Here is a 24,960-nt window from a genome sequence, read left to right as displayed (position 1 = left end):
CAGAAAATCTCTACCGGCTACCCTGTCCAGAGCATTTAAATGTATTAATTCAGCATTCATTTCTTTTTCTTTGTCCTGTCACCCTGCTGTAAAATATAACTGTAGTCTGTGTGTGCAAATGGAGGCTGGGATGCTTGGTAGCTAGAATATTTCAGTAAACTTTAGGCACTGCAGCGTTAATGCACAAGACCGCAAGCAAGAACTTGCCGAGTGGCTTCACCAGGGAGTGATTAATGGGCTTTGCCTTTCCCGGCGGCACCAGCCCGCATGGCACCGGCTTCTCTCACACCGGTAGGGACCGTTTCCCCACCACGTCAAGCACAGAACATTGCTGCCCAGTGTTGGGTCTGCACGTCCGAACCATCCAGGGAGCGAGTGAAAGATCCTCATTTGCTCAGCCTACCCGTCATCCTCCTCATTTCACCGGGGTCCAGGCAGGATGAAACATTTGCGGGACTGGGCTGCACTGGTGTGATTCAGCGGCTCCCAGTGCTGACAGAGGCAGCCCCTCCATGTCCACGGGGTCCGAATCACAGCACCCGTGCTGACTCCGTGTGCTCCTCGTTCTTCACCAACATTTCTAAGAGATATCTAAATTCTTCCATGAAAAAAACTGAGCTGGCCAATTCTAATCTCACTTGTACTAATAAAAATTTAAAGTAACTCCGCAGAGGTCATTCTAACTTTACATTGGTAAACCTGAGATAAGGCTTTATGACCAAGGAAGGCAGTTAAATTGTGTGAGTTAGAAAATGCTAAAGATGCCAAATGTTTATTATCACATGCAGTATAAATTGTATAAAGCTTAAAACACACCGAATTTATAATAGTGCAGTTTGCACTGCTACAGCAAGGATCCCAAAGGCGTTTCAGATATAAACTCTGCTGTGTAAATGTCTTCCTGTAACTAAATATATAGAGTCCTAATCTATGGCACAGAGACCCTCAACTGAGGCCGTTTTAGATCAGCATTTATTCATAGACCCTGGGAAAATAAAGATTTCAGTTAGCTTGGACAGTTGAATATAAGTGGGGAAAAACCCCGACAAAAGTCTTTCCAAAGTTGATGGTTTCAATGTCACCATATTTGTACATCATAAATCAAGATGAAAGCTTGTTAAAAAAGCAGAAATCTATTTTGATTTAAAACCAAATGAGGACAAGATATTTTTTTAAATGTAGCTTTTTTCCTTGGAGGGGATTTTCCAAAAAAGATCAGCTGTGGGAGAATTACTGTGATTTGCCAACTGTCCGCTCCTGTGGCATGCACATTTTGTCTGCCAGCAGAGCTGGTGAAAAACTTTGGGTGGTAAAAATTAAAACCAGAGCTCACACTGGGCGCTTTTCACGGGGCTGTATCAGTATCAGTGAAACTGTAATTGGAAAGTTTTCTTGTTTCAACTTCTTGCCCAAAGCAGTGAAGTCTCCAGCCTGGTCGGGCTGTCGGAGCGGCCCCTCAGGGGCGGCAGGGTGACGTCCTGGTCCCTGCTGCCCCGGCGGCTGCTGTTCGGCCCGTTCTTCAGAGAGAATCACTCCAAGAAAAGCGATGCACAAATCCTCCCCTTCCCCTGACCCCTTCCTCCTCTGCCGGGTTTGACGCAGGTCCTGTGCTTTGCCCGTTCTGCCCTTAATACCCTTAATCTCTGGGCTGTGCCTATTCTGGATTCATAGAAGGAGATTATCTGTCATAAAAGTATTCTGACGGAAATTTCCTGACAGGTTCTCAGCTCTTTTTGCATTAAAGTCAGAGGCAGAAATTTGCAGTTTTGTTTTTCATGAACGCTGATGCATGACTTAAAAAAAAATAAAAGCTTTCATCAAAAGTTTGGAGCAATAAGGTTCAACTTAATGGCTGCACAAGCACAGAGAAAGCAGGATGGAACCAACCGTAGCAAATTTATTTAGAAATTCAAAAGCAGATTCCTGCATCCTTTATCCAGTGTTGGGACACAAAGAATTTTAACTTCAAAAACCTGAATGTGAAGGTAAACTTGGGGACATACAGGTCTGCTCCTTGAACCTCAAGGCAGCATTTTTATATCTTGCGCAGATGAACCTAAACACTATTGTTTTAAGTTTCATCACCTTTAGTACTCATATTAGCCTGCTGCCCGTCTAGGTACAGAAAGAAGAGACAGTTTCTCCACGAACGCTTAGGCTTATACTGACCAGTCTATACAGACCCGTAATGAGTGACGAATTTGGGAAGAGACACCAAAAACTATTGTTTGAGTTCACTTTAACCAGCTAAAAATCTTTTAATAGACCTGATAGAGCACACCGATATCACAGGTATTAAGCACAAGTTTCTCCCAGTTTGGCCCTAAACATGGATGCTAGAGGCTGCTCATGGAGGACAGCCTGGATCCGACCCTCGTCGCTCTATTACTGGATTAAGAACAACCAAAACATTTGCAAGTGTTTGGGAAGGCTGCAGGGTGAGGCGATGCTGTGACTAACCTGGAAGGGTACCGGAGCGAGGCAGTGCTAGAACTAACCTGAATTTTAGCCTTCCCTCTAACACTAAGGACTGATTAGCGAGTGTTTTCCTACAGCTTCTTTTTATAGTTTACACTAGAAATTGTCAGCCTTGTTTTTATGCTCGGTTATGCTGAATGATGGGGAGAAGGGAGAGTTTGCCAAAGAAAAAGGATAGTAAAAGCAAGGAAAATGAGCTAGATACTTCCAGCTACAGTAAAAGCATCTCAGCTTTAGTGTTGTCCTCTTGTGAGGTTTTACATGCTGCCTTAAATTATGATACATTAGCCTTGGGAGAAAATACTAAAAAGCATCCATGTACGACACAGAATATCCCAGACAGCTAAAGAATGAAATACGGAGCCTTTATTCTTTACAACCTGAGTCTTCCTTTACTAAGTATAAACATTTACTGCATTAAAACATATAAGCTTAAATACAAATTTTCCAAAGGATTTTTTCCCATTGTTAAGTACTTTATATCCCCAATAATACAATGTAATGGCTGAAGCGAAGATGAGGTGGCAGTGCTCATTGTGTGAAAGATGAGTAATAAAATCATCAGCGTACAAATGATTTTTTAATTAGGTTTTAATCTGTGTATTTAGAGAAGTTATTTCTGTGTGAATTCCACACTGATAATTTTTATCTTGGTGCCACAGCTGCAGTCGCTAATGGCAGATGCCATGGACACCCTTGAAGGAAGAAGAAGTGATAAAGGACGTGTGTGGAATGAAATTCAGAAGGTAAAAACCTGCAGCAAAGGGCAGGAGACTATATTGTTCCTTGGGGAGTAAATGTCCACCTGAGTCATATCTGTTCAAAAAGTAGACAAGAAAGTAGGTGCCATTTGCAACCTGACTCTGTGCCTTGAACTCTGGTAGCGCTCAGGCACCAGCCACAAATGCATATTTGTTATTTGCTTTAGCCCCCGTGGTTGATCTTTGTCCATGTTAATAATCTCATGTGGTTATCTAATGCAAAAAAAAAAAAAAAAAAAAAAAACTCTAAAAAAAACTGAATAGCTTATTTTTGGCTGATAATTATACTTCGCTTCCACCTTTGTCATATGGGGTACTGTGCTAATTGGGTTGTGGGGGGCGAGTTGTTAGGGAATAAAATTCAGCCCAACAAATTAGGTCCTTTAGTGGAGCTCAAATGAGGCTTTGGTGATGTGAGAGGTAAAAGACATGTAAATGCCTTTCTGGAGTCTCTGCACAGCAACCGGTCAATTTAATTCTTAAAGGATTTGTGAAATGCGGGGAGTTTTGCATTGATTCTCTGTACAGATGAATCTGACCCAACATAATGAATAATAGGTCAGGCTGGGATGTAACAGCAGTATCTTACATTTTTACAAAGTCTTTCAAACCAGAGCAAATCACAGCTCTGGGCATTCAGCACCACTGACGTTCAGCCACTTCGGAGGAAAGGGATAGCAACACATCACCAGGCAGGGAAAATGTTGTTAATGGTTCAGAGCATTGGTCTTACCCTATGTCTTACGGCTCCGTCAGATCCCAGACGGACACGCGCTCGCTCGGGGTTGCGACTGCGACGGGAGGCCAGAGAACAAAGGGTTCGAATTTCTGCACTGGTGGGACTTAAAATGTGTCGCTTCAAAACCCGCTTGCATTCCGAACGCAGTATTGCATTTAATTTTTGACAAATCAAATAACTATTTGATTTGAGGCATCTTGTTCCAAGCAGAACTCGCTGTGTTTCATAATGCAAAAATAGTTTTCTGTATTGTATCAGAACAGAGAAATGAAAAGTATCATCAAATATATCTTTTCTACTTAACTTTTTTCCAAAATTTAATTTCAGCATATTCAGCACGTTCTTAGAAAAAAAATCTCTTTTAATAGAGGAGACAGGAAGACACTCAGGGAGCTTGGTGGGTTTTTGGTGGGTTTTTTGTTGGTTTGTTGTTTGGTTTTTTTTAAATCAGCTCTAATTAAAGTTACACTAGGTTAAAGGACTCTAATACATTACTAAGAAGGAGGATTAAATCTGATGATTAAAAATTGATGTGGTGTGGATTACGGCATGTCAGTTGTGCTAGAACCATTTCAAAAAGTTCAATATTTCTCTGTTTGTTCATCGCGTGACACCGGTTGTAGGAGCCTACAAAGAACCTTCACGTGGATCTAGTTACAAGGCAGTTATTTGTATTTTTGCTATTGAATTAATTTACATACATTGGAAAGCGAAAAGGAACATAAAGGAGTTTATACAATCAGCTATAAACGCAAAACTCTGGAAAGCTGACAGCTACGCTACCACCAATGAAGTTCGGCTTTTGCAATCGAAACAGCTGTTGCACCTAATGAAAGCACTCAAAATTTTTCTCTAATGCAGCAGAATTATAGCCGTGCCTATTTTCCAAATGGTTAAAGGGTCTGTCAGAATTGCCATTACAAACCACTGTTTTCCGAGTTTTATATTCTGGAGTCAGCCATAAAAAATTCGTTCAGGCTGAAATCTAACATAGAAGGGCACAAAGCCTGACACCCAAACACTTTTCCTTTTGTCACAGTGGAGGGCTTATCAAATTAGTCTGAAATTAATCTGGGCAATTGTGAATTTACAGGACTGACAGCATAGTAATATATGGGTAGCTTCAAGTGTTTTGGGTGCTGCGCCGCTCATCCAATTCACTTACAAATTTATGTTTTTAAGCGAACTAATTTATCAACTGGGCTAATTATTTTTGGAAGCTTTAAATACAAAGAAATGAAAAATGACCTCATAATTAGCTAGAGAAAAGAGAACATCACCACACAGAAGGTGCCTTTTTCGGTATCACCAGGCTACAGACTCTCCAGCCACAAGGAGAGCGGACCCAGGAGAGCCTAGATTACTTCGGGAGATTAAGAAACATCCTCCTATAGAGGCTTTACCCACATACTAGATACCCCTGAAGGATGCCTCGGAGGCAGGAAAAATGGGCCGGATCAGTCTCAGAAAATCCCTGTTCTCCAGGATTTTACCATCCATTTTCCGTACAGTCCCCTGGATAAAACGTGAGCTTTGTATTAGCAATACGGGCAAACAGACACCTGGGTCTAAGACCTTTCAAGCACTTAACAGAGGGACTGCGTCACAGTCTGCTTCCTAAAAAGATTTTTACCGCCTTCCTTCTTTTTATAGTTGTCAGAAATTCCCCAACTGAACTTGGTGGTGGCCAGACTGCTGGCCTTACAGGAGATTCGAGGCACCATATTAGTGCTTAGGAATATTTTTAGTTACTGGCTCTGTCCAAATTGTATTATAGGTTGAGTCGTGAAGGTACGTAAATACCACTCCATCAGCATTTCATGAGAACAGACTTCTCTGAAGCCCCTCTTATGAATGGGAAGACTTCCTAAAGTAGTCAATGGGAAATGCTGTGGGAAAGAACATCAAACCTCCTCTTTCAAAGAGGCTTAAGTCTTTACCAGCAAACACAGGTAGAAATGTATCTGGACCTTAAAGTGTAAATTCACTTCTTAATTCAAATTATTATTTTAACAAGACTGACTTAGCTCAGCAGTTTGAGCAATGACCTCTGATGCACAAGACTCAACGGCAATGAACAGGGAACTTCCAAGAGAGATTGAGGGGAACTAACCTGATAATTTCATAGGATCATAGAATGGTTTGGGTTGGAAGGGACCTTAAAAATCATCTCGTTCCAACCCCCCTGCCATGGGCAGAGAAGCCTCCCAATAAACCAGGTTGCTCCAAGCCCCGTCCAACCTGGCCTTGAACACCTCCAGGGATGGGGCAGCCACAGCTTCTCTGGGCAACCTGCGCCAGGGGCTCACCGCCCTCAGGGTAAAGAATTTCTTTCTAATACATATTCTAACTCTGCCCTCTTCCAGTTTGAAGCCATTCTCCCTTGTCCTATCACTACATGCCCTTGTAAAAAGTCCCTCTCCAGCTTTCTTGTAGGCCCCTTTCAGATACTTTACTCAGTCCCACAAGATTTTGGTCCAGCCACTGGGTCTTAAGCAAGTGGAGGCACTACCATAATAGCCAGGACTGGCCATTATTGACTACTTTCTTTGCTGACAGCGTCACAGGTGATGTAAGTGAAATCTGCTGTGAACATGAATGCTGGGACCAGCTTGGCCCTCAGTAACTCAAGGAACCAGGTCTCTGCATGGCCATTGCAGGACTCCATAGCAGCTACAGGCAGGCAGAGGGGTTTAGAGTATCTCAGATACATAAAACAGCAGGAAGGCTCCTACTTTTCTCTCCAGAGCCTTTGTTTCTCTGCAGTCTTGTAAGAGGAAAAATAAAGAAACATAAAGAGATTACTTTCCTATCTCATAAGAATAAATTCATTAATAAAGCCTCACAATATTGTTACAGTGAGAGGCATTTCATTAAATAAATAGATACTTTAGAGCCTATCAACCAGAAACTTTTGACATCCAAAGAGAGGAGAGTCAAATAAGTGCAAGTGCCAGTATAGCTCTGCATCCCCTATGAAGATAATAATGTAGTTCTGCTTCTCCATTTAGCCCCTAGGCTTCCATAGCAGTTTCATAGGATTCTCTTACCATCATTTGAACAGCCAAAGGATAGACAGGAGTTGGCAAATAAACACTTTCCTACACTTCCACATGTGAGACACTTCATAAAACCTTCACATCTGAGTTTACCTCAAGGGCATCACATACTTTGCAATTTAGATAAGTTATTATGCCCATCATTTGCTGAGCTCAGTGGAATGCCTGTTTCATAAATCTGAAAGCAGAGCAAACATGGATGAGTGAATAAAAGAACAGATGTAACTTACATAAGGATAAGTATATAACAAAAGCTGCACTAATATATGTGAATATGAAATGAAGCAAAATTAGCCTAAAATATTATATAATCTTTCAGCCAGGCACACAGATTTTTCAGTAGTTGACCTCTGCTTACTACGTCTCTGCCTTCTGCAACAGCAGGGGAACGCTATCTGATGAACTGTGCTCTTCCACTGACATTATCTCTTAATTGAAAATCAAGCCATGGAAAAGGGCCGTAGACTGGCTAGGCTTTCGGTCAGCCAGAGGAGCACGGAGAGAGATTCATAGTATGTCCATGGAAAGTGGACGTGTTGCTGAATAGTATTATGCTGGCTGCTACGGCAGTTATTTGATGCATATGACTTTGTAACGTCTTGTAAAGTCATCCAAGCCACCGGGAACTGCGCTTGCTCCCGGACCATGCGGGTTTCAAAAGTCACTGTGTTTTGGTGCACTCTCTTGAGCCAACTTGGCTATTCCTGAACCAATAGAAGAGAAGTGGTTCCTGGTTTATTGTCATCTCGGGGCCGTGGCACGGCCGTGTTTCACAAATGCAGGGACCCATTGTGTAAAGGGAGGGGGAAGCAAAGGGTGGGAAAGGATAGGAAAAGCACGTTTTCTAGAACAGGAGTGGAAGTCTAATGTGTGATATCTAATGTGCAATGAAGTCAGAAAAGTGCAAAAGCAAAAGGAAAATAATGTTAGTGGCACTGATTCAGGTAGAATGAGAGCGAAGGAAGAAGAGCAGAGCAACCGGGTAGAAACGCAAAATTTTTTATTAGAGTTGACCAAAGATTGGCTTCATGGTAAGATTCAAGAAAACATATTAAGACATTCTGGAAGGGATTGACTCAGAATCAGCAGCAGCCTTGAGAGGGACAAGAAGAAACTACGGCAGAGGTTTCTAACCTGGCACTGGGTGAATTCTTCGGACCAGGCAGAGGAAGTTAGGAGACCAGAAAATGAGATCTGCCCCACTGAATCTGAGGTAGTACAAAAGAAAAGTAGGCAATCAAAGAGTCCCATTAATAAATTCAGCCCCACTGTAGGGACAATAAAAGCATGACAGCATTCGTGGAGCTTTTTGTGTAAGAGAGAGGGTGACAGTGGGATTTCAGGAGTTATCAATACTCCTGGTCTCTAAAATCAGTTCCTGCCCTTGTGAGCCTCTGGTCCTTTGTGTCTCGCACACGAAAGAAGAAAAGATGCCCCAGCAAGATGCCAACGTGGCCCTCAGCTACACTGGAAGAAGCAATTGCATCCCGCCTGTTTCCCTCCCCCCAGACACCAGTATCTAATATAAAGCTGAGCTATTTAGTGACCGCGCACTAACAGCTATACCTCCTGATCACAGCTACACCAGCATTGCAATATAAGGAACGGAGGCTGTGACGCTAAGAAACAGTGAGCTTTTGGGCATACAAGGTTTTATTCGAGTCCAAAGCAGACGCAGGAAGTTTCAAGTTTGCTGTTCCACACCAGAAGGAAAACTTCTGTACGTAAAAGCATGTGTTTTTCCACCTAAATCAGTTGGTCTAATAACAGATATCATCTATGCCCATCATTCTTAGTCCATCACAGCCGCAACAAAACACTGCTAATGCTATTGGGAAAGAGTATTTTGTTATGAGAAAGGCTTTGGTCTGTTCCACCAAGCTATAAGGTGCGGTAAGTCACTGGAATAATTTTAAATAGCAGCAAATCTAGCAGCTGAGCAGTAAATGTCCTAAACATTGGGATAATGTAGCTGGTCGTGGCTGCCTGGCAGTTAAATCATGGGCAATTCTGGGCATTAACGATCCCCACGTAAGGATTTAGATAAACATTTCCCCAGCCCTTGCTAATCATGCTGTCAGTTATGAATGAGCAGTCTGCTTACCTGCTGCCCTCTACCAGAGAAGGTCTCCAGCCCCATAAACACTTGCTACCAGGTATTGTATTGTTAATGCCGTGAAAAATAGCATGAGTCAACAAGACTGCTCATAGTAAACACCGCGCTGGACAGTGATTTCAGGAGAGCTTATAAATTGCAAAAGGACTGTCTGAGTTGTAGGGTAGTTAATAAATGTAATTCATTACCAGCAGCAATATTATTTTTATTCAGTTCCTCATCAGCAAATACTCTTTTGTCCGTCTGCTTTTAGCACTGGCGCTTTGCTAGCCTGCTAAGAACCTACCGGCAAACACAGATTTTCCATCTTTCACTGAACTCATTCCTTTTCAATGGAAGTGCACGACGGCGCTGTCTGTCAGACTTCTTTCTTTAAAGAAGGGCCGCGCGTACAAACGAGGCATGTGAAAACACAGAAATGGAGCATGAGGGACAACATATTCATCTTTGGCATCTGAAGCAATGAATGTTTCTAGAAGCAGGTCCAAGGCAAGAGTTGTGCAGTCAGTTGGGTTACACCGCCAAAGAGACGTAGGGAAATGACTTTGGCCTGCCCGTGGCAGTTCAGATCACACGCTGCTGTGCAACCCGCTCCCTTCCAAAAGCAACCACAGCAGCTCAAATGCACTTCACTTAACACACAAACAGTAAAATCACGATTATTTTTTTTCCCCGGACACTGAGCTACCTTTGTTCTTACAGACCTTAACGGAAGGTACAGATCGGGGTTTCATTTTTATTAAAATATGGGTAGCTTCTCTCAAGCATATGTTCAGCTTTTCCTCCTTACTCTATGCAGCCATCCCCACTCGCTCGTAGGCCCTTCAAGTGCTGTTCCTTTGGTTATATTCAGCCCAAAGAGCGCTTTAGCAGGTAGCTCTGGGAGACAAAGGAAAACGAGGAGAGGTACTTCATGTTTAAAGGCAGCTCATTTGCCTCCTGTTACTAATAGCTCCCAAGTAATAAAAATAGATTCTGTATGCCAGAAGATCCTTTTAGCCATTACGTGCTATTTATAGCTCCTGCAAATATTTTCTGAAAGCACCTGTTTCCTATTTGGGGCTGACTCCCACGATTTGTATTGGGATTTGGGAAGTTTGAATTTTGAGGCATTATAGACAATGTATACACATGGATCCATGAGATCCACGTACTTTTACGATTTTACAGTTTACAGAGTCTGCTTGCTGCTTATCCAGATACATTTTTTTCTACACAAAGTTATTTTCCTACCTGCGTTTTTCCTTCTGGGATGCTGTCTGTTTCTCATTTCACTCTAAACTCTTTAGCAGGTACTATAACTGATATTTTGTATTTCTATTCAGATTCAGGCTGATCTTTTTAAAAAAAGATATGTGTTTTCAAGTTAGTTTGTGACAGAATAGCTCCCCCATTTTTGGATAAGCCACAAATCTTCCTTTGGACTGTCAGTAAGCCATCGAACGCGGACATCTGTTCCTTGGAACGGCCCCCTTGCAGCAAAGGTTGACAAGTTTCATGACATCTGTGGCCCATCAGGACTTGGACAAAACCACCCTGAATGATGGATAGCATTGCAGTGTTCCCTCGTCATGACTGGTCCATACCACGTAATTAGGAACCATATGTGGGATGTCTTCTCCCAATGAGTGCACGGGAAGGGCGAAGAATACACTCATGTTGTAGCATTTCGGGGCAAAATCCGATACATCCGGGCAAGTTCAGAAGCTTCTGGTGGGGCACTACCAGAAATGCAGTACGTGCTTCAGAAAAGGAGACGTGAACTTCCCATCAAGCCCTGCTTTGAGGAGGAGGTTGGTCTAGATGACCTCCAGAGGTCCCTTACACTGAAATCTTTCCGTGATTGTAATTCGGCTGCAGCCAGAGAGTGCTGCTTATATATCCCTCCACACGGCGAGTGAATCAATCAGGATGGCATCCGGAGAGCAGGACCGAGCGCTCACGGCAGCCAGGCTCTCCCCTTTATCCATCACTGGACAACGCGTATAAAAGGGCAGGGCCAGAAGTATTTTTTTATATGCTCCAAACGAGGCCTGTATTGTTCCTTATCTTTGTGTGGATCCGTGTAGTGTCACTTCAAAAACTGCTGTAGGTCTGTATCAAATCCTAAGGCAAAGGGAAACCATACATTGCCTCACCTGCTCAGACCCTCTGCGGTTCATCCCTCCAGCTAATCCTGTTGCGTTGCCTCTCACCCAAAGAGCTCTGTCTTTTCATTGCAGATATAACTGCGTTAGACGAGGGTACCAAAAGCATAGGTAGTTACAGACTCTGCCCAACCTTAGAGAATGATGTAAAACCATTTCAGCTAAGAACGAGCTGATCGCCTCGGTATCCGCACGGACCGCAGATCATTTTCTTCTCCCAGCAAAGTCAGGACTAGAATTCAGAGCAGACTAATTGACTTATAGTCCATCCAGGTACTTCTGAGGCACTAATTATGCTTTTCACCTTCTCACTCCATGTCAGAATAAAAATGCCTCGATGTGTGGCACTGAGGAAAGGCAGACACAACCTCGCTCCTTCAGCTGATTTTCCCCGAGAATAAAAGAACAGAAATAGTTTTGAGACAGAGCCTGTCGGTGCGGCAGCTCTGTGCCGGTGTCTCCGCAACACAGCAAAGGCTGTGCCATGGAGGACGGCAGCTCCTCGGTCCGAGGGCACGCACGGAGGTTTTGTCCATTCTGTTCATTCCTCTGGCTTAAAAAATAGCGTCATTTCCTTCGCGTTGGCCACATAAGTTTGCTGTGCTTGTCCCATTTCTCGTTCTTATTCAGCCACGAGCCTAGAGGTTTCTCTCTCCTAATGTGATTCCCCTAAGCGTCAGGCGTGCAGACCCAGCATGTGCCCTTTGCTTTGATTCCCCAGGTACCTCCGTGGGCTCAGCGGTATAAAACTGAAGGCGGACAGTTGAAACGCCAACACTGTATGTCTATACTCTTGTAGAAACCCATGTGTTTTCCCAGTGTTAAAACCCTCGGCTTTTGTTCTGCCTCTCCCCAAGTCAACAATTTCCACCGTTGATACCTTCCGCAAGATATTATGAATGCAAGAATTTGGAGCACAAAGGAGAGTTTTAGGGCAATTTAAAATAAATGCAATATTAAAGTAAAAAGCACAAAATAACCTCTGCTGATTACCTGGTTCATTTTCAAATTTCTGTCCGCAGACCCCTACACTTCTCTGCGTAGCTGGATCCCAGAGCACCTGTAGGTCCCACACGGATGTGCTGTGAACCGAGCATGTAATTTGCTTTAAAGGCATCTTTTGTTTCTATTTCTTCCCCCTTTCCATTTGATCTTTATTCTGTCCATTCCTTTTTTTTTCTGCTCCCTCCAGCCGGTCACAGGGGCCAGAATGAAGACCAAGAGAAAAATCTAGTGGAAGAAATAGGGTCAGGAACAGCCTGAAATCAGGAGCTAATGAGGAAGAAATGGGAGGAACTTGAATAGATGGGCAGTCGTGCAGCGAGCAGCCTCTAGCTGGGCCAGGGCTGTAGACATTGATGTGGAGTAGAAATGCTGCCACTGCACTGCTGGGAGTAACTGGGGGGGGACAAATACTCGGGAGATCTTGAAAGGAAGATGTCATGGCAGCGGAGGATTAAAAATAGGTTGAAGGCTAATTTGTCTTCATAAGTTCTCAGGTCACCGGGTACTTGAGAAAAAGACCATAAGGACACTGTATATCTGGGTAGGTGGGAGAAGCTGGTTTCATGTGTTCAGGAGAGTATTTAAGGGACTTCAGTCCAAGGATGTCAAACAGCAAGTTCAGCTACCGAGAGCTGAGCACAGCCCCTGCAGATGGGATGCTCCCAAGCCCAGACTGTGGCACACGTGAACACTATGCGGACCAGGGAATCAAAGCGTGGGGAAACATAATCCACGTACAAATAGTGCAAAGGACTGACCTGATGATGTTGATCTCTGTGCGGGTTGGGGTCGACCCGAAAGGAGCCTCATGCGAATCACTGGCAACACCGGTAGCAAATGCTCCACTGTGAACCAAGTCCTGCAGAGCTCTTCACTTGGGCTTCAGCGCTGCTTTAGCCTTTATAGTGGCTGCAGGGTTCAGCTGTACAACCCTGGGGTTCGGTCTCAACATCAGTCTGCGGCCAGTTATTGCTCTGCTTGGGAATAAGTCACAAGCCTTTTCCAAAATTCACATTCCTACAACAGCTGTGGCTTTAACACGCATCACTTTGGGGCTGGCTACAAACTACGTCCTTCTACCTACTCCCATCCACACGGATTCTTATTTTAACAGTTGGGGGGGGGGGGGGATGGGACGAGGAGAAAAAGAGCGGAAACAAGAAAGTGCAGCTATTGATTTAAAAAATTTGCATTTCCCAGTGAAAGCCCCGAAGGTGGCTCACCGCAGCCAGACAGCAGAAGAGCGGGCACAGGGAGGTTTTAAATCAAGGCAAAAAGGCAGAACATAATGCTTCCAATTCGCTTTCTTAAAATGAAATGTGCAAGCTAAAAAGCCGTGAATAAGCACTACTGAACACTGCAGCCACCGAAAAGAGATTTTCAAGCCATTGCTGCCCCCCCCCTCCCCTTTATCTTGTCAAGAGACAGTATTTTCATTGTGTTCGCATGGTAATTTAAATCATGTTAGGGCTCAGAGCATCCAGTGTAATTGTAAGTCGGCGAGGGTTTGAATGCCATCACTGCTGTGCAAATAACATCATCAGCTCATCAGCTGTGTCAGTAACATTGCAATTATGTAAGCAACTATTATTTCCACCCCTGATATGCCATATTAGAACTTATTTTGGGGGCTGGAGCTGACAGGTATTCTATAAATATGAAAAGCACACAACAGCAGCCGAGCCGCGGATTGAGGTGGGAACATCATTCCACCGGGGCTTTCTGGTGGCATCACCGGCAGTGCAGGCACCGCTGGATGATCCTAAAGGAGCCGCTGTAAAAATCGTTGCTTTCCCGGTGCCCCCTTTGCCCTCCCTCCGTCACCCAGGACCTGTTTCCCTTCTTCTTACCACCCTTTGCGCTCACCCAAACGCAAGCGCTACCCTCAAAATAGAAAAGATTGCTTTTAACGGCGGAAGAAAGTTGCATAGACATTTTAATTTGGTCTGCTGCAGAAGAGTCTTGGGGGGGCTGGTGGCTGTTTTTAATATGGCTAAGCCCCTGGCCTGAAGCTTGGCACTAAGTGATTAGTCTTTCTCAGACTTCCTGTGCGCTTTTGGCCAGATCAATGATTTCCTAAGCTTTTCTTCCCGCTTCTTAAAAATGAGGCTAGCATAATGATTCCTTTCTCTAATCCTCTGCGTGTTTATATGGTGAGCACGTCAGAGCAGAGCCAGCCTGCGAGGCTGTCTTCAGAGAGCCCCAACCTCCCCGTGCTCCTCTTGCAAGGCATCTCCTGGCAACAGAGGAGCCAAAGCCCACGAGTGAGTGCCTGTCCATCGAGGTTCACCGGCACGGTAGAAAACTCTTTTCCATGGCACCACGCAGAGTGCTGCGCAAAGTTGACCCACGGCAAACGTCTCCCCAGCAAACTTCGTGGGGAGGAGGAGGCAGAGCTCCTCTCCCAGACGCGTTCCTGGTGCCCTCGGCACCCCAGGGGGGCAGGCGTAATTGTCCGTAGACGTTCCTCCTTGCCTCGTTGGCTCTCTCTCACACACGCACACCCCTCACCGACACAAACCGCGGCCAGAGCTTGTGACACGGCTTCAAGTTCAGGGCTGAGGAGCACATCAGTAACAGCTCAATATATGAATAAATACAATAGGAAGCCACGCTCAGATTAATTCTCAGTCAGCTGTTCTGTGTTGTGCCTAAAGGAGCAACGCTCCACTGAATGTGTGTCAGGATGATAGATTAAGACTTTTTTTTAAAAAAAAAAAAAAATTCAGCTTAAAATGCAATTGGAAGATTGATTCTTTAGATCCTCACATTATATAGGGTCCAGGTCTTGACTATAACTCAGTGTGAAGGGAGATGATTCTCATCTCCACCTTACAGAAACGCTGCATATCGCGAAAGCTGACAAAGGGTATGAATAAAGGTAAGGTATGGCGAGAGATAGCCATAAAATTATGAATGCCCTGTATTTACAGAATATTTGTACACAGTACTATTCATCTATTTTTTTGGTTGTTTTGAAATCACCCTTGCAAGGAAGATGTATCTGTCTGAACATACTGTTTATTAGAATAATTACATTTTTATTTTGGGGGGACACTGAGGTCATCTATTCTTTTACTGTATTCTGTAGTGTATTACATTCATGGGAAAACATATTTATTCAGAACTTCATTTTGATTTAATAGAAAAATGGTTCTTGCCACAGCAATGTGGAATACTCATTTTTCTCCATGTGTTGATTTTTGGCATATAAATGCCAGAAGCCTCTGTTCTCTTTCCTTATCAAGAAAAACTTGCCTGAGATTAATTTCCTCATCATCCCGTCCTTTTAAAGTGGCTGTTTTTCAATGCCATTTAAAGACAGAGTTGTGATAAATTCCTGTTTTCAATGTACAGGTTTCAATGAAAGAGTCTATTCCACAGCAGTAAAGTAATTGAATCCAAATGGAAAGGGACAAAAAAAAAAAAAAAAAAAAATTATGAAATCAGGCACCGCCACTCCAGCCAATTGTATGAGAGGTGCCTTCATGTGGTTTTCTTTATAATGACAATTAGTTTTGAAATAAACTAATTACAAAAGTTTTTAAAGTTTTCATAGGGGGAAGGGAAATGCTTCTGACACCACTTCTTTATAATTGCAGATTGGACTAATTGAAGACTACTTGTACCAAGTAGAAGACAATTACTTAAAGAACAAAAGGTTGAGAACAGCTAGGACGGAAAAAATGAAAATGAAGAGGATTCAAAGTATGCAGCAACATTAGAGCCTAGGAAATACAAAACTGCCCCTTCCCAGCCCTAAAGACACGGCCACACAGCGAACAAGAAAATGAAAACTGTAGATAGTTGATAGATCGTTCAACAAAAGCCACCTTTCCACTTAACGAGCCTTCCCCTCACTGTGGGGTATCTTTAGCAAGACACTCCTGCACTTCATTAGTCTTAACTGTCTGGAATAAATGTCTGTGAAATGCTCATTTTAAATTGCCTTGTTTATTTAAGTGGTAACAGCCAGCCAAAAAGGGGCCTGTATTTTCTGCTCTGAGAATATTCTGCATCCAAACTCTATGAAATCCTGCTGGCCTAATTATCGCCCCAGAAGCACTGAAAACAGGGATCCCTCCATCCTCAGCTAAGAAGAATTCAGCCTCACCTTACCTTCTTTCCTGGTTCATTCCATACAATTGCGGGTATTGGTACAATCTATAGGTGAAAGAGTGCCATTCTGCGTCTTTAGACTGTGGGAAGTGCAAGAAACACAACACTATGAAAAGAGAAGGAAAATTTTAAAAGGTGCCCAGCTGCCTCCCTGTGCTTAAGAATGTGAAGTATTTCACTGTCGTCTGTGCCCCAAAGATGATTTTTCCACCATTAGATGGTAATTGCTTTTTTTTTTTTTTTAAATGCACAAACACTCCAGGGAAGAGAATAACTGCACCTGCCTTCTACAGTGCACATCTTGTGGTTGAGGATCATCACCGTGTCTTGCACTCCTACGCAGCAGTCTCTTGTGTAGGCACATCTTACATCGCTTTGGTCTTCAAGGGAGCACAGGTTCCCAAAGCCCCCGAGACCTGTCATCAGTGAGCAAAGCAACCCACCTACTTTTCCATGGAGATCACCTTATCGGACGATGTTTGACGGGCATCCCCAGCTGATGTGCGCGGTCTCTCCTAAGGTTGGCATTCCCTTTCTGTTCACCGTGTTTACTTTGTAAGAAAATAATCTCACCCTATAAAAACAGCATTTTCTCATTCTAGGGTGACTTTAAAACAAAAACATAGAAAGACAGGAAAAATCCACCCCCAGCCCTAAGATTTAATTAAAAACCCAGGACCTCAAAGGCATGTAGCCACTTAATTCCCATTATCTATTTATCACAGATAGAAGTCTAAATCCTACAGAGTTTGAGCTGCTAGAGACCAACTTCCTAGGCTCTCATAAAAGGTTTTTGAAAACTAAGAAAGAACTGGCAAAAGCTTTGATGGTCCTTTGTTCATTGTTAACAGAATAAGTATAAAGAAATCTTTCTGAGAAAATCTGAGCTAGCGTGAGATCCTTAAACATGCGGGACAGAGAAATGAAGAATTATTGCCCTTTGGAGACGGCATTATTTTGCGATGGGGTTGGTTTTGTCAGATGAAGTTTTATGACGCATAGTGGCAATCATCCATCTTTGATGAGCAGACGCACACTAAATCAGAAAGACTGCTCCCCACGGATCAGCAAGTCACAGTCAACACACAGTTTGGTAAATCATGAGGCTCTTAAGCAAATACTCTTAATTTGGTGCAAGCTGGCTTACAATTCTGCAATATTAATGCAAAATCAGGTATTTTTACCTAGAGTGATGAAAAAGAATAAAGCGCACTGAAAACAGGTGGTCTTTGGGAACAAAGACGCAACATTGCCCGGGAAGAGCAGTCGCGTGTGCAACGTGAACAAGTCAATCCGAGCGCGGTGAGAAAGATGTACCGGTCTCATTGCAGAGCTTTGCGAGAGACCCAGATCAGAGACAAGATGTGACATTTCGCTTTTCAGATGCCAGGTAGGGCGGAAAACCTGTCTTAGGCTGCAGATCAATACATCGCTGAGAAAGAGAGGCCGTAGCCCGAATCAATCTGTGAGGTGTCGGAAACATCTAGGCCAACGCCTGGCTACAGTGCCCTTTAGCCTCCAGAAAGCCACAGACTAAAGCAGTTGTCAGGAGATGAAGTCAGCTATGAAACAACACAAAGCAAACGTGAAAGGAGCCTCCGTCGTGGAGAAGGGCATGGCTGTTTTCCAAAAATAACCATCTGTAGTGCACAGATCCCAAAACGGGGCCCAAATCTGCATAGTGTTTTATTCAGGACTCGTTGAGAGTCAACTTTACTCCATGAATATACTGTGTTTTGGCTGGGGAAGGAGGGGGTGGGGGGTTATTTCTGATGCTTGCTGCATGCAGAATAATTTCTAGGATCACCTACAAAAGCTTCAACACATCATAATAATTAACTTGCATTTTGAAGAAACTGCAGACTGTTATAGTGATTCTCTGGCCGCTTAGCTGGCGATTTCGATAGGTGATGACACATACCACGGCTCCTCTCATTCAGGAAATATGATCACAAGTTGGACTCCATTCCTCATCCTCCTTTTTGTTAAGGGCACATTAAAAACGGCCCGGCCCATGGTTGCCGTCGCGATTTTAGTCCCGTAGACAAGGACACATCTGAGACCATTCCCCAAGAGTTCCACTTTCAGGTCACTTCTCTTTCAAAGACTAGTTTCCAAATGAATGATGGGCGTTTGTTTCCCTCCACCACAGACTTTTTTTTGGTCACAGAAATGATTTATCTGTTGACAGCTCGGTTCACTGGCCCCAGGCAACTGATGTCAGTTGAAACCACTCAATGAAAAAAGCAAAGAACACTATAGCCATTTAAAGAAAGTGGGGGGGGGGGGGGGGGGGGGGGGAAGGTATAAATACCCTCTCCCCTAAGACCGCCTCGTAACTCTCCTGCTCGCCGTGGCTATCCTTGCTTCCTTGTAAATGCCAGAACTTCTGTACTAAGCCCTGGAAGGGACGTGGAGCACAAGCACAGTCAGCTCCTTCAGGTGTTAGGTGTGTGTTTACTGTTGGGTTACAACACTAATTACCACTCAGGGAAGGTAGACCAGACAGTGCTTGGTCTGAAAAAAATACTTCTCACTTTCGCTATTTGTGAAGTCTATTCTGTCAAAGCGGTATGGTAAAAACACTTGAAAAATAAACAGTTGTGATTTAAAGTGATGGAGAACGGGTCTACAGCTAAAGTATTAAATTGAACACATCACCAGAGGAAGAAGATGAGAGGCGCTCGTCTCATCGTGAGATGCTGACATCCAGTGGTAGGGACGAACGCACTAATGGCATCCACCGCTCGGGATGAAATCAGCAGTCTGCTGTTCCTAATCCCCCTCCGTAGGCAATGAGAGGGACAGTACTCAGAAAATAATTTGGAGCACCTCAGGCACACTCCTGCCTCTGCAATTATCTCCCTCTCCTCTGTTTCACATCAAAGGCGAAGGAGAAAAGAATGGTTACATCAAGTCTTCATTCCAGTTTGACTATACAGATTGCAAACTCCCGAGAACAAGGACTGTCTTGCAGTCCACTCTAGGCGGCCTCTTAGCAATTAGCATATTAATACTTCTAAACAAAACACCACTTAAAAAGGAGTCTCATATTAAGAAATCTATAAACTAATCATGAGTTTATTGACACAGAAGACACAGGAGGGATATTAGGCACCACACAGCACTTCCAAAACAGAGTCCGTGGCTGAAATTAGAAGAATCTGTATGCGTACACACTGCATTACACTTACAACCCAGCCGAGAAGTCGTATAAACGTAACCTGTTGCTTATTCAGTGGCTAGATGGGATCACCCATCTTTAATCTCAAAACCCAGAACAGCAGGAGGCCACAGTTTTACGTTTTTCCATTTGAACTACAATCATTGTCACAAGAGCCAATTTCACGTCGGGCTGTTTCTTGTTCTTGCTGCAATTCATCACGAGAAGACATGAGATCTGAGATACCTCAGCAAGGCATAGTCCATGAATAATACAGCGCGTCACTCTGACCTTTTCAGTTTGCTTTGTAGTGTGATTGGCCAACCATTCCTGTCCTCCACTGTTAACCACCCCATTAACCTGGGAGGAGAAGGTGGAACGGACAGACAATTAGCCAGCAGAATACTAAAAAGGTTAACACAGGAGCGCACAGCCCGGGCTTTCTTGAGCTTTAATGGGTATTAAGATTCCGCAATCTCTTTCCTCTTTCAAAGTCTGCAGGGGAAAAATAAGAAATCGCACAAGATGAACTTTGTTCTCATTTCAGATTATAATCATGTAGTTCCTTTCAGATGTCACACTCGGATGATTCTAGTTTATGCGTGAATAAACCGAGAAGAATGTTTATTTTTACCCCTCTCAATATGGAGAATATTCAATTAGAGCGGTGAACTTTTTCTTTGAAGCTGGTCATTCTCGAGTAAAGGAAAACTGGAGAAAGTAGAGGCGAAAAAGCTCCATACGGCAGTCGTCTTTAAAAAGGTCACGCTTGCTACACTAAGTACGCGAGCTGAGTCATTCCAGTCATTTCCTAGTCAAAGAGAGGAAATGGTGGAATTTTTCCATCCTGTGGGCTGTCAGCTGCGGAAAGCTTTATCTCAGGATTCACCAGGCCTCCCAGGGCAGGCGGATCTCACGTGTCTCAGGCACGTGCAGAGAACGAGGTACAGTTGGTCACGGTGGAGTTTCAGAAGTGCCTGGTGAAAGCCGCTGCCCCATTTCTCTGGGGTTTCATACATATTTGTAAAATCTTGCAACTTTTTTTGAAAGATGACACCATCATGAACAACACAATTACAGAGGCAAGCAGCAGAAAATGTTTTCTGAAGTCTCGTGGTCAAAAGACCTAATCTCGAGACTTCACGTGAGCTTCTTTTGCCCGAACAGATTTTCTAAACGTTACTCTGGTGGTTCAGTTACGATGACCCGGGACAGCTTGTTTGTCAGACGCTGCCGTATTCTTGTCTCGGTACAAATGTGTTACTCCGAGTTGCTATTAATAGCAATGATATGAAATACTTACTTTAGATGGAAGAAGTGGGGGCGAAGAGAAAGGGACCTTTCTGCTACCCATTAGAATGTCAAATTTTACATTTATTACGGGTATTGACCGCAATAACGCAGAGTCTTTTTTATTATCTCACAGTGATAATATAATCTCTATTTTGCTTAAGGTGAACAGTGATATTCAGACAGGAAGAATTACTAACAAAGAAAAGATAAAGCCCTAAATTATAAAAATGACTTCGTGGTTTCTCTCTGTAATACATTTCAAGTCCAGAAGGGACCATTAAGTTCACCTATATGCCAAGGATTTTCACACTGTGCTTTTTGATATATGGGATCTCACGTAACTTACCATTTCTTTTGACCCTTGCTCTTGAGCATTGTCTTTGATGGATTTTTTACAAACTATGTATTGAAATATTCACACACTTAGGGGCACGCTCACAAACTGGAAGAGATAAGAGAGGCATAATTCTCTTTCAGAGGTGCGGCGGTTCTTTTGGGGATAGAAGTTTTACTGTGTTTTTGCGACAATTTCAGTGACTGAAATCAGCACAAAGAAAAGTTTATCAGGCTGCAGGACCTTTAATGTGTTGATTTGAAAAGTTCTGTAGCAATTTTAATGAGCCCTTATTCTTGATTTGAAGTCTGGAATAGAACTGAATATTTCTGGGCATTTAGTGAGGAAAGTTACAGCAGAGTTATACCATTTACCGACTCCATAACTCTGACCACTGCTGTTCAGGACCAGAGGGACACCACCATCACGAGAACTCCCAACCATAACAGCTCATTTCTGCAGATGACTAGCACAAATTAAAATATATCAAAGACGAGGAGAGTAGTAATCCTGTCAAGAACCAGGTTAAATTCTGGGTACGTTGAATAGAAAAGGGAAACGAAGAGGAAAAAAAAAGAGAGGCAGTCCATTCTTGCATTTGTCCTAGCGGCTGGGTGACCTGGGGAGTACCTACGGCAGCCAATGGGTTGTCCCCTCCCGCAGATAAAGGACTAAAAATCTTATTGTTCTTTGCGCTCACTAAGTGAGGGCTGAGGCGATCTGTAAGAGAATAAGAGCGCCAGGAAACACGCTGAGGTGTTATACTGCCTTGAACAGTTTCTCTCCAAAGCCTCCTTTATAAGCAACACAGCAGTAACTTTATTTTTGAAATATATTTATCCACCACTGTTGCTAAACGTGCCCGAAGAATTTTTGTTTTCCAGAGGGATGAGACCGTCAGCTTTTACACATCAACAAACAAGCAGAGAAAAAGCTTTTTTTTTCGTTCGGATATGGAGCGTCACTTTTTGCGGGGGTAAAAGCTGGAGGTGCATAAAACCGAATTCTGCCATTTAATTAGTAATCAGCAATGATCTGTCAGTCAGAGTTACAGTAATTCGTGAACTGTTAAGTCAAAGCAAAAATGGCAAGTAATTAGACTGTATCCATTAAAGCTTCACTAGCACTCACTCATACAGCCAGGGTTTCAGTCTGAGGAAGAAATGGAAGTGTGAAGCTCCTTAATATATTCAGCTTTTTAATTAGCAATCAGTGCTGATTTGTCAGCCATACCAAGGCTAATGCACGAGCCATTGAAACACAGAAAAAAGGCACATTTTCGAAATCATTTCTGCTTATATTTACATTCCCTCCAGGCTGAAACACCGGAGAAACTACTGAAATATCATCTTTGCCATCACAGAGCAGCAGAAAGCATGTAGGAGCTCACAATCCAACACAGCCAATGAATTACCGACTGTTTGGGTAAAGACAGAACTTGAATATTTATGAGAGGTAGTTAGTATCTCCAAACACTGACAAATAAACATTACAATTTTTAACTGTACACGAAACAAAATCTCCAAGGGCTCGGCTAATGCAATTTATATTTGTCAATCCCATTTTAAAGAATCCGTTAATAAGTTGATAGCGCGCTCATCGGGCTGTCGCGCTTTCCTCCGTCTCTGGCCGGAGAAGGCGGTGGTGGAAGAGAAGTGCAAAAAGTCATCCTCCACCCCATCTTCACGGGCGCCGGGGAAACCTGAGCGGGCGAGGCGGAACGCAGCCCGCTCCTGGGCTTTGGTAGGCACGAGATTTTACATCTTCCAAAACCGGACGGGCTCTGCAGCGCTCCTGGGAAGCTGAGCAGCAAAGCTGGGCTCCCCAGCGTCCAGCCAAAAGCCCCTTCCGTCTTCCTCAGCCCTCAAAGAAACCAAGATGCTGGAGGGAGAGGGGGAACGAGAGGTATAAAGGTTCTCCTCTTTCTACCAACGTTAATATAACAATCAGAACTTTAATTGCTTAATTTCACTAATATGAAGTACCCACACACGGCCTCTCTACGTAGGGTGAAAATAAAAGGATGCTTCACATCTGTTTTTTCACTACTTCATACATCTCTGTATTTATATGTATAACAACTTGCTCCAGCAACAGCTCCCACTACAGTCAGAGTCTATACTTTAAGTCAGTGTCAGTGCATGGCTCAGCTGATAAAGGCACCAAGACAGCTTAAAATAATTACAATTTGCAGGTAGGGTGGTAATTGCACTCCTAACTGCCTAAATTAGGCACACAAATGCATGGTTGCATTTGTATAGAGGCTGACAGAGTACTCTGTGCCAGCTGAAAATTCAGCCCTAAATAGTGGTAATGTTCTTATCTAAAAATGACTTTTGTTTGCCTAACGTCTGACAGCGCTACATCTATTTCACTAGATGTTTAATTAGTTTGTTTTCATGGTGTTCTCATTTCCATTTCAGCTTTCGTTACTGATGGGAGAGAGCGGGTTTCTGGCGCTGCGCTTAGAACCGGTCCCAAGGCAAAGAACGTGGCTCCCGTTTGCCTTCACCCGTCCAATGTCAGCTGCACGGAGCACTCAGCCAACATTTTAAGCTCTCAACAGCTTTTGTGTTTTTAAAGTAGGTTTTAGCTAGCCCCTGTTTTTTCTCTGATGGCTGGCGTTCAGAGGCTGTAAACATCCATCTCACTGTGGAGTTTTCCGTTCCTATTTTCGAAACAGCAACTATTTTTCTGCAAAATACAGGTCAAGCCGTCCCGTTGAATCTACAGCAGAGCACAAACAGGTGCTCTCAAGCAGCTGTAATGTCTCCACCTTTTCTCTTTGAACAAAAACCTATAAAAGATTAATCGCCTTAGTCCATAAATGCTTTAATAGCTTGCCGTGAGTGTGCAGTTACGAATTCCAGGTACAGGGTCGCTCAAGCCCACACTAAGCTACATGAGGAAGTTCATGTGATATAGATATCAATACAAGGAGAAGAGATCAGCTCCAACCTGTGGTCCAGGCTCCCTCCGGTCTCTTGGCCAACCGATGGCTTCTTTAATGAACTAATAACTTTCTCAGAAAGGTTTTTTCTAATTTTTTTAAGCAAGCAGACAAACTATTATATAGTTTATACAGTATATACATCACCTTGCCTCAGTACAAGCTTTAGCCTATATAGTCCCTCCAAACTACCACCCGATAGCCGTACAGGCTTCTTAAACACTGTTTATAGGGAATAGTGCACAGAAGTTTATACTATTTCAACTTGTAACAAAGATAGGTTGATAACACAATACATAGTTTTCTCAAAACGTTGAAGGGTGTACTTGAATCAACTCTGTGGCAATGCACATACAGCACATCTACTCAAAGGAATTATCTTCTTGGAGCACCCCTTACCAGAACTTCAAGATACACATACTAACAAGGGATGCGAGCAAGCACACTGCTAGAAAACTGCATTATCCTTGAAAGTTGGGATCAGAACAGTGAGACATCTCCCACCGAACACCCAGCCAACAGAAGACCCTTTCCTTTGATAGCTGTTCTCCAATTTTAAAAGGCACCAATTTAGAACAATGGTTAAGTGTATGGATTCTTGTAGGAACAAGCATGAGCTTGTTGACCTGTTTGATTTTGTACAGCCTACAAGAAGAGAAGGCTGTGTTTTAAGCAAAAATCACCTTTTGACCTCCTCTTCAGAGAGTTCCAGTCTCTCCGAACGAAAACAATTCTGTATGCCAAATGCGGGCAGGCTAAGCTTTTAGCAGAGTGGCAAGTGAATGAGAGCTAGGTT

General features: G+C 43.4%; 1 protein-coding gene across 1 annotated transcript in view; it reads left to right on the top strand.

Annotated features, from left to right (window-relative positions):
* SPATA16 (spermatogenesis associated 16) overlaps positions 1-16,099 on the top strand; it is a gene marked incomplete at both ends in the record, with an annotated part of 81,548 nt that extends 65,449 nt beyond the window's left edge. The window contains 3 exon segments of the mRNA XM_082487210.1: positions 3,141-3,224; positions 15,908-16,027; positions 16,031-16,099. Of these exon segments, the coding sequence (XP_082343336.1) occupies positions 3,141-3,224; positions 15,908-16,027; positions 16,031-16,099 (273 nt within the window).
* Between the last annotated feature and the right edge of the window lie 8,861 nt (positions 16,100-24,960).

This window comes from Vanellus vanellus, assembly GCF_965231255.1.
Source record: "Vanellus vanellus genome assembly, chromosome: 8".
Classification (NCBI taxonomy): Eukaryota; Metazoa; Chordata; class Aves; order Charadriiformes; family Charadriidae; genus Vanellus; species Vanellus vanellus.
This window is presented reverse-complemented; position numbering and strand designations above follow the sequence as displayed.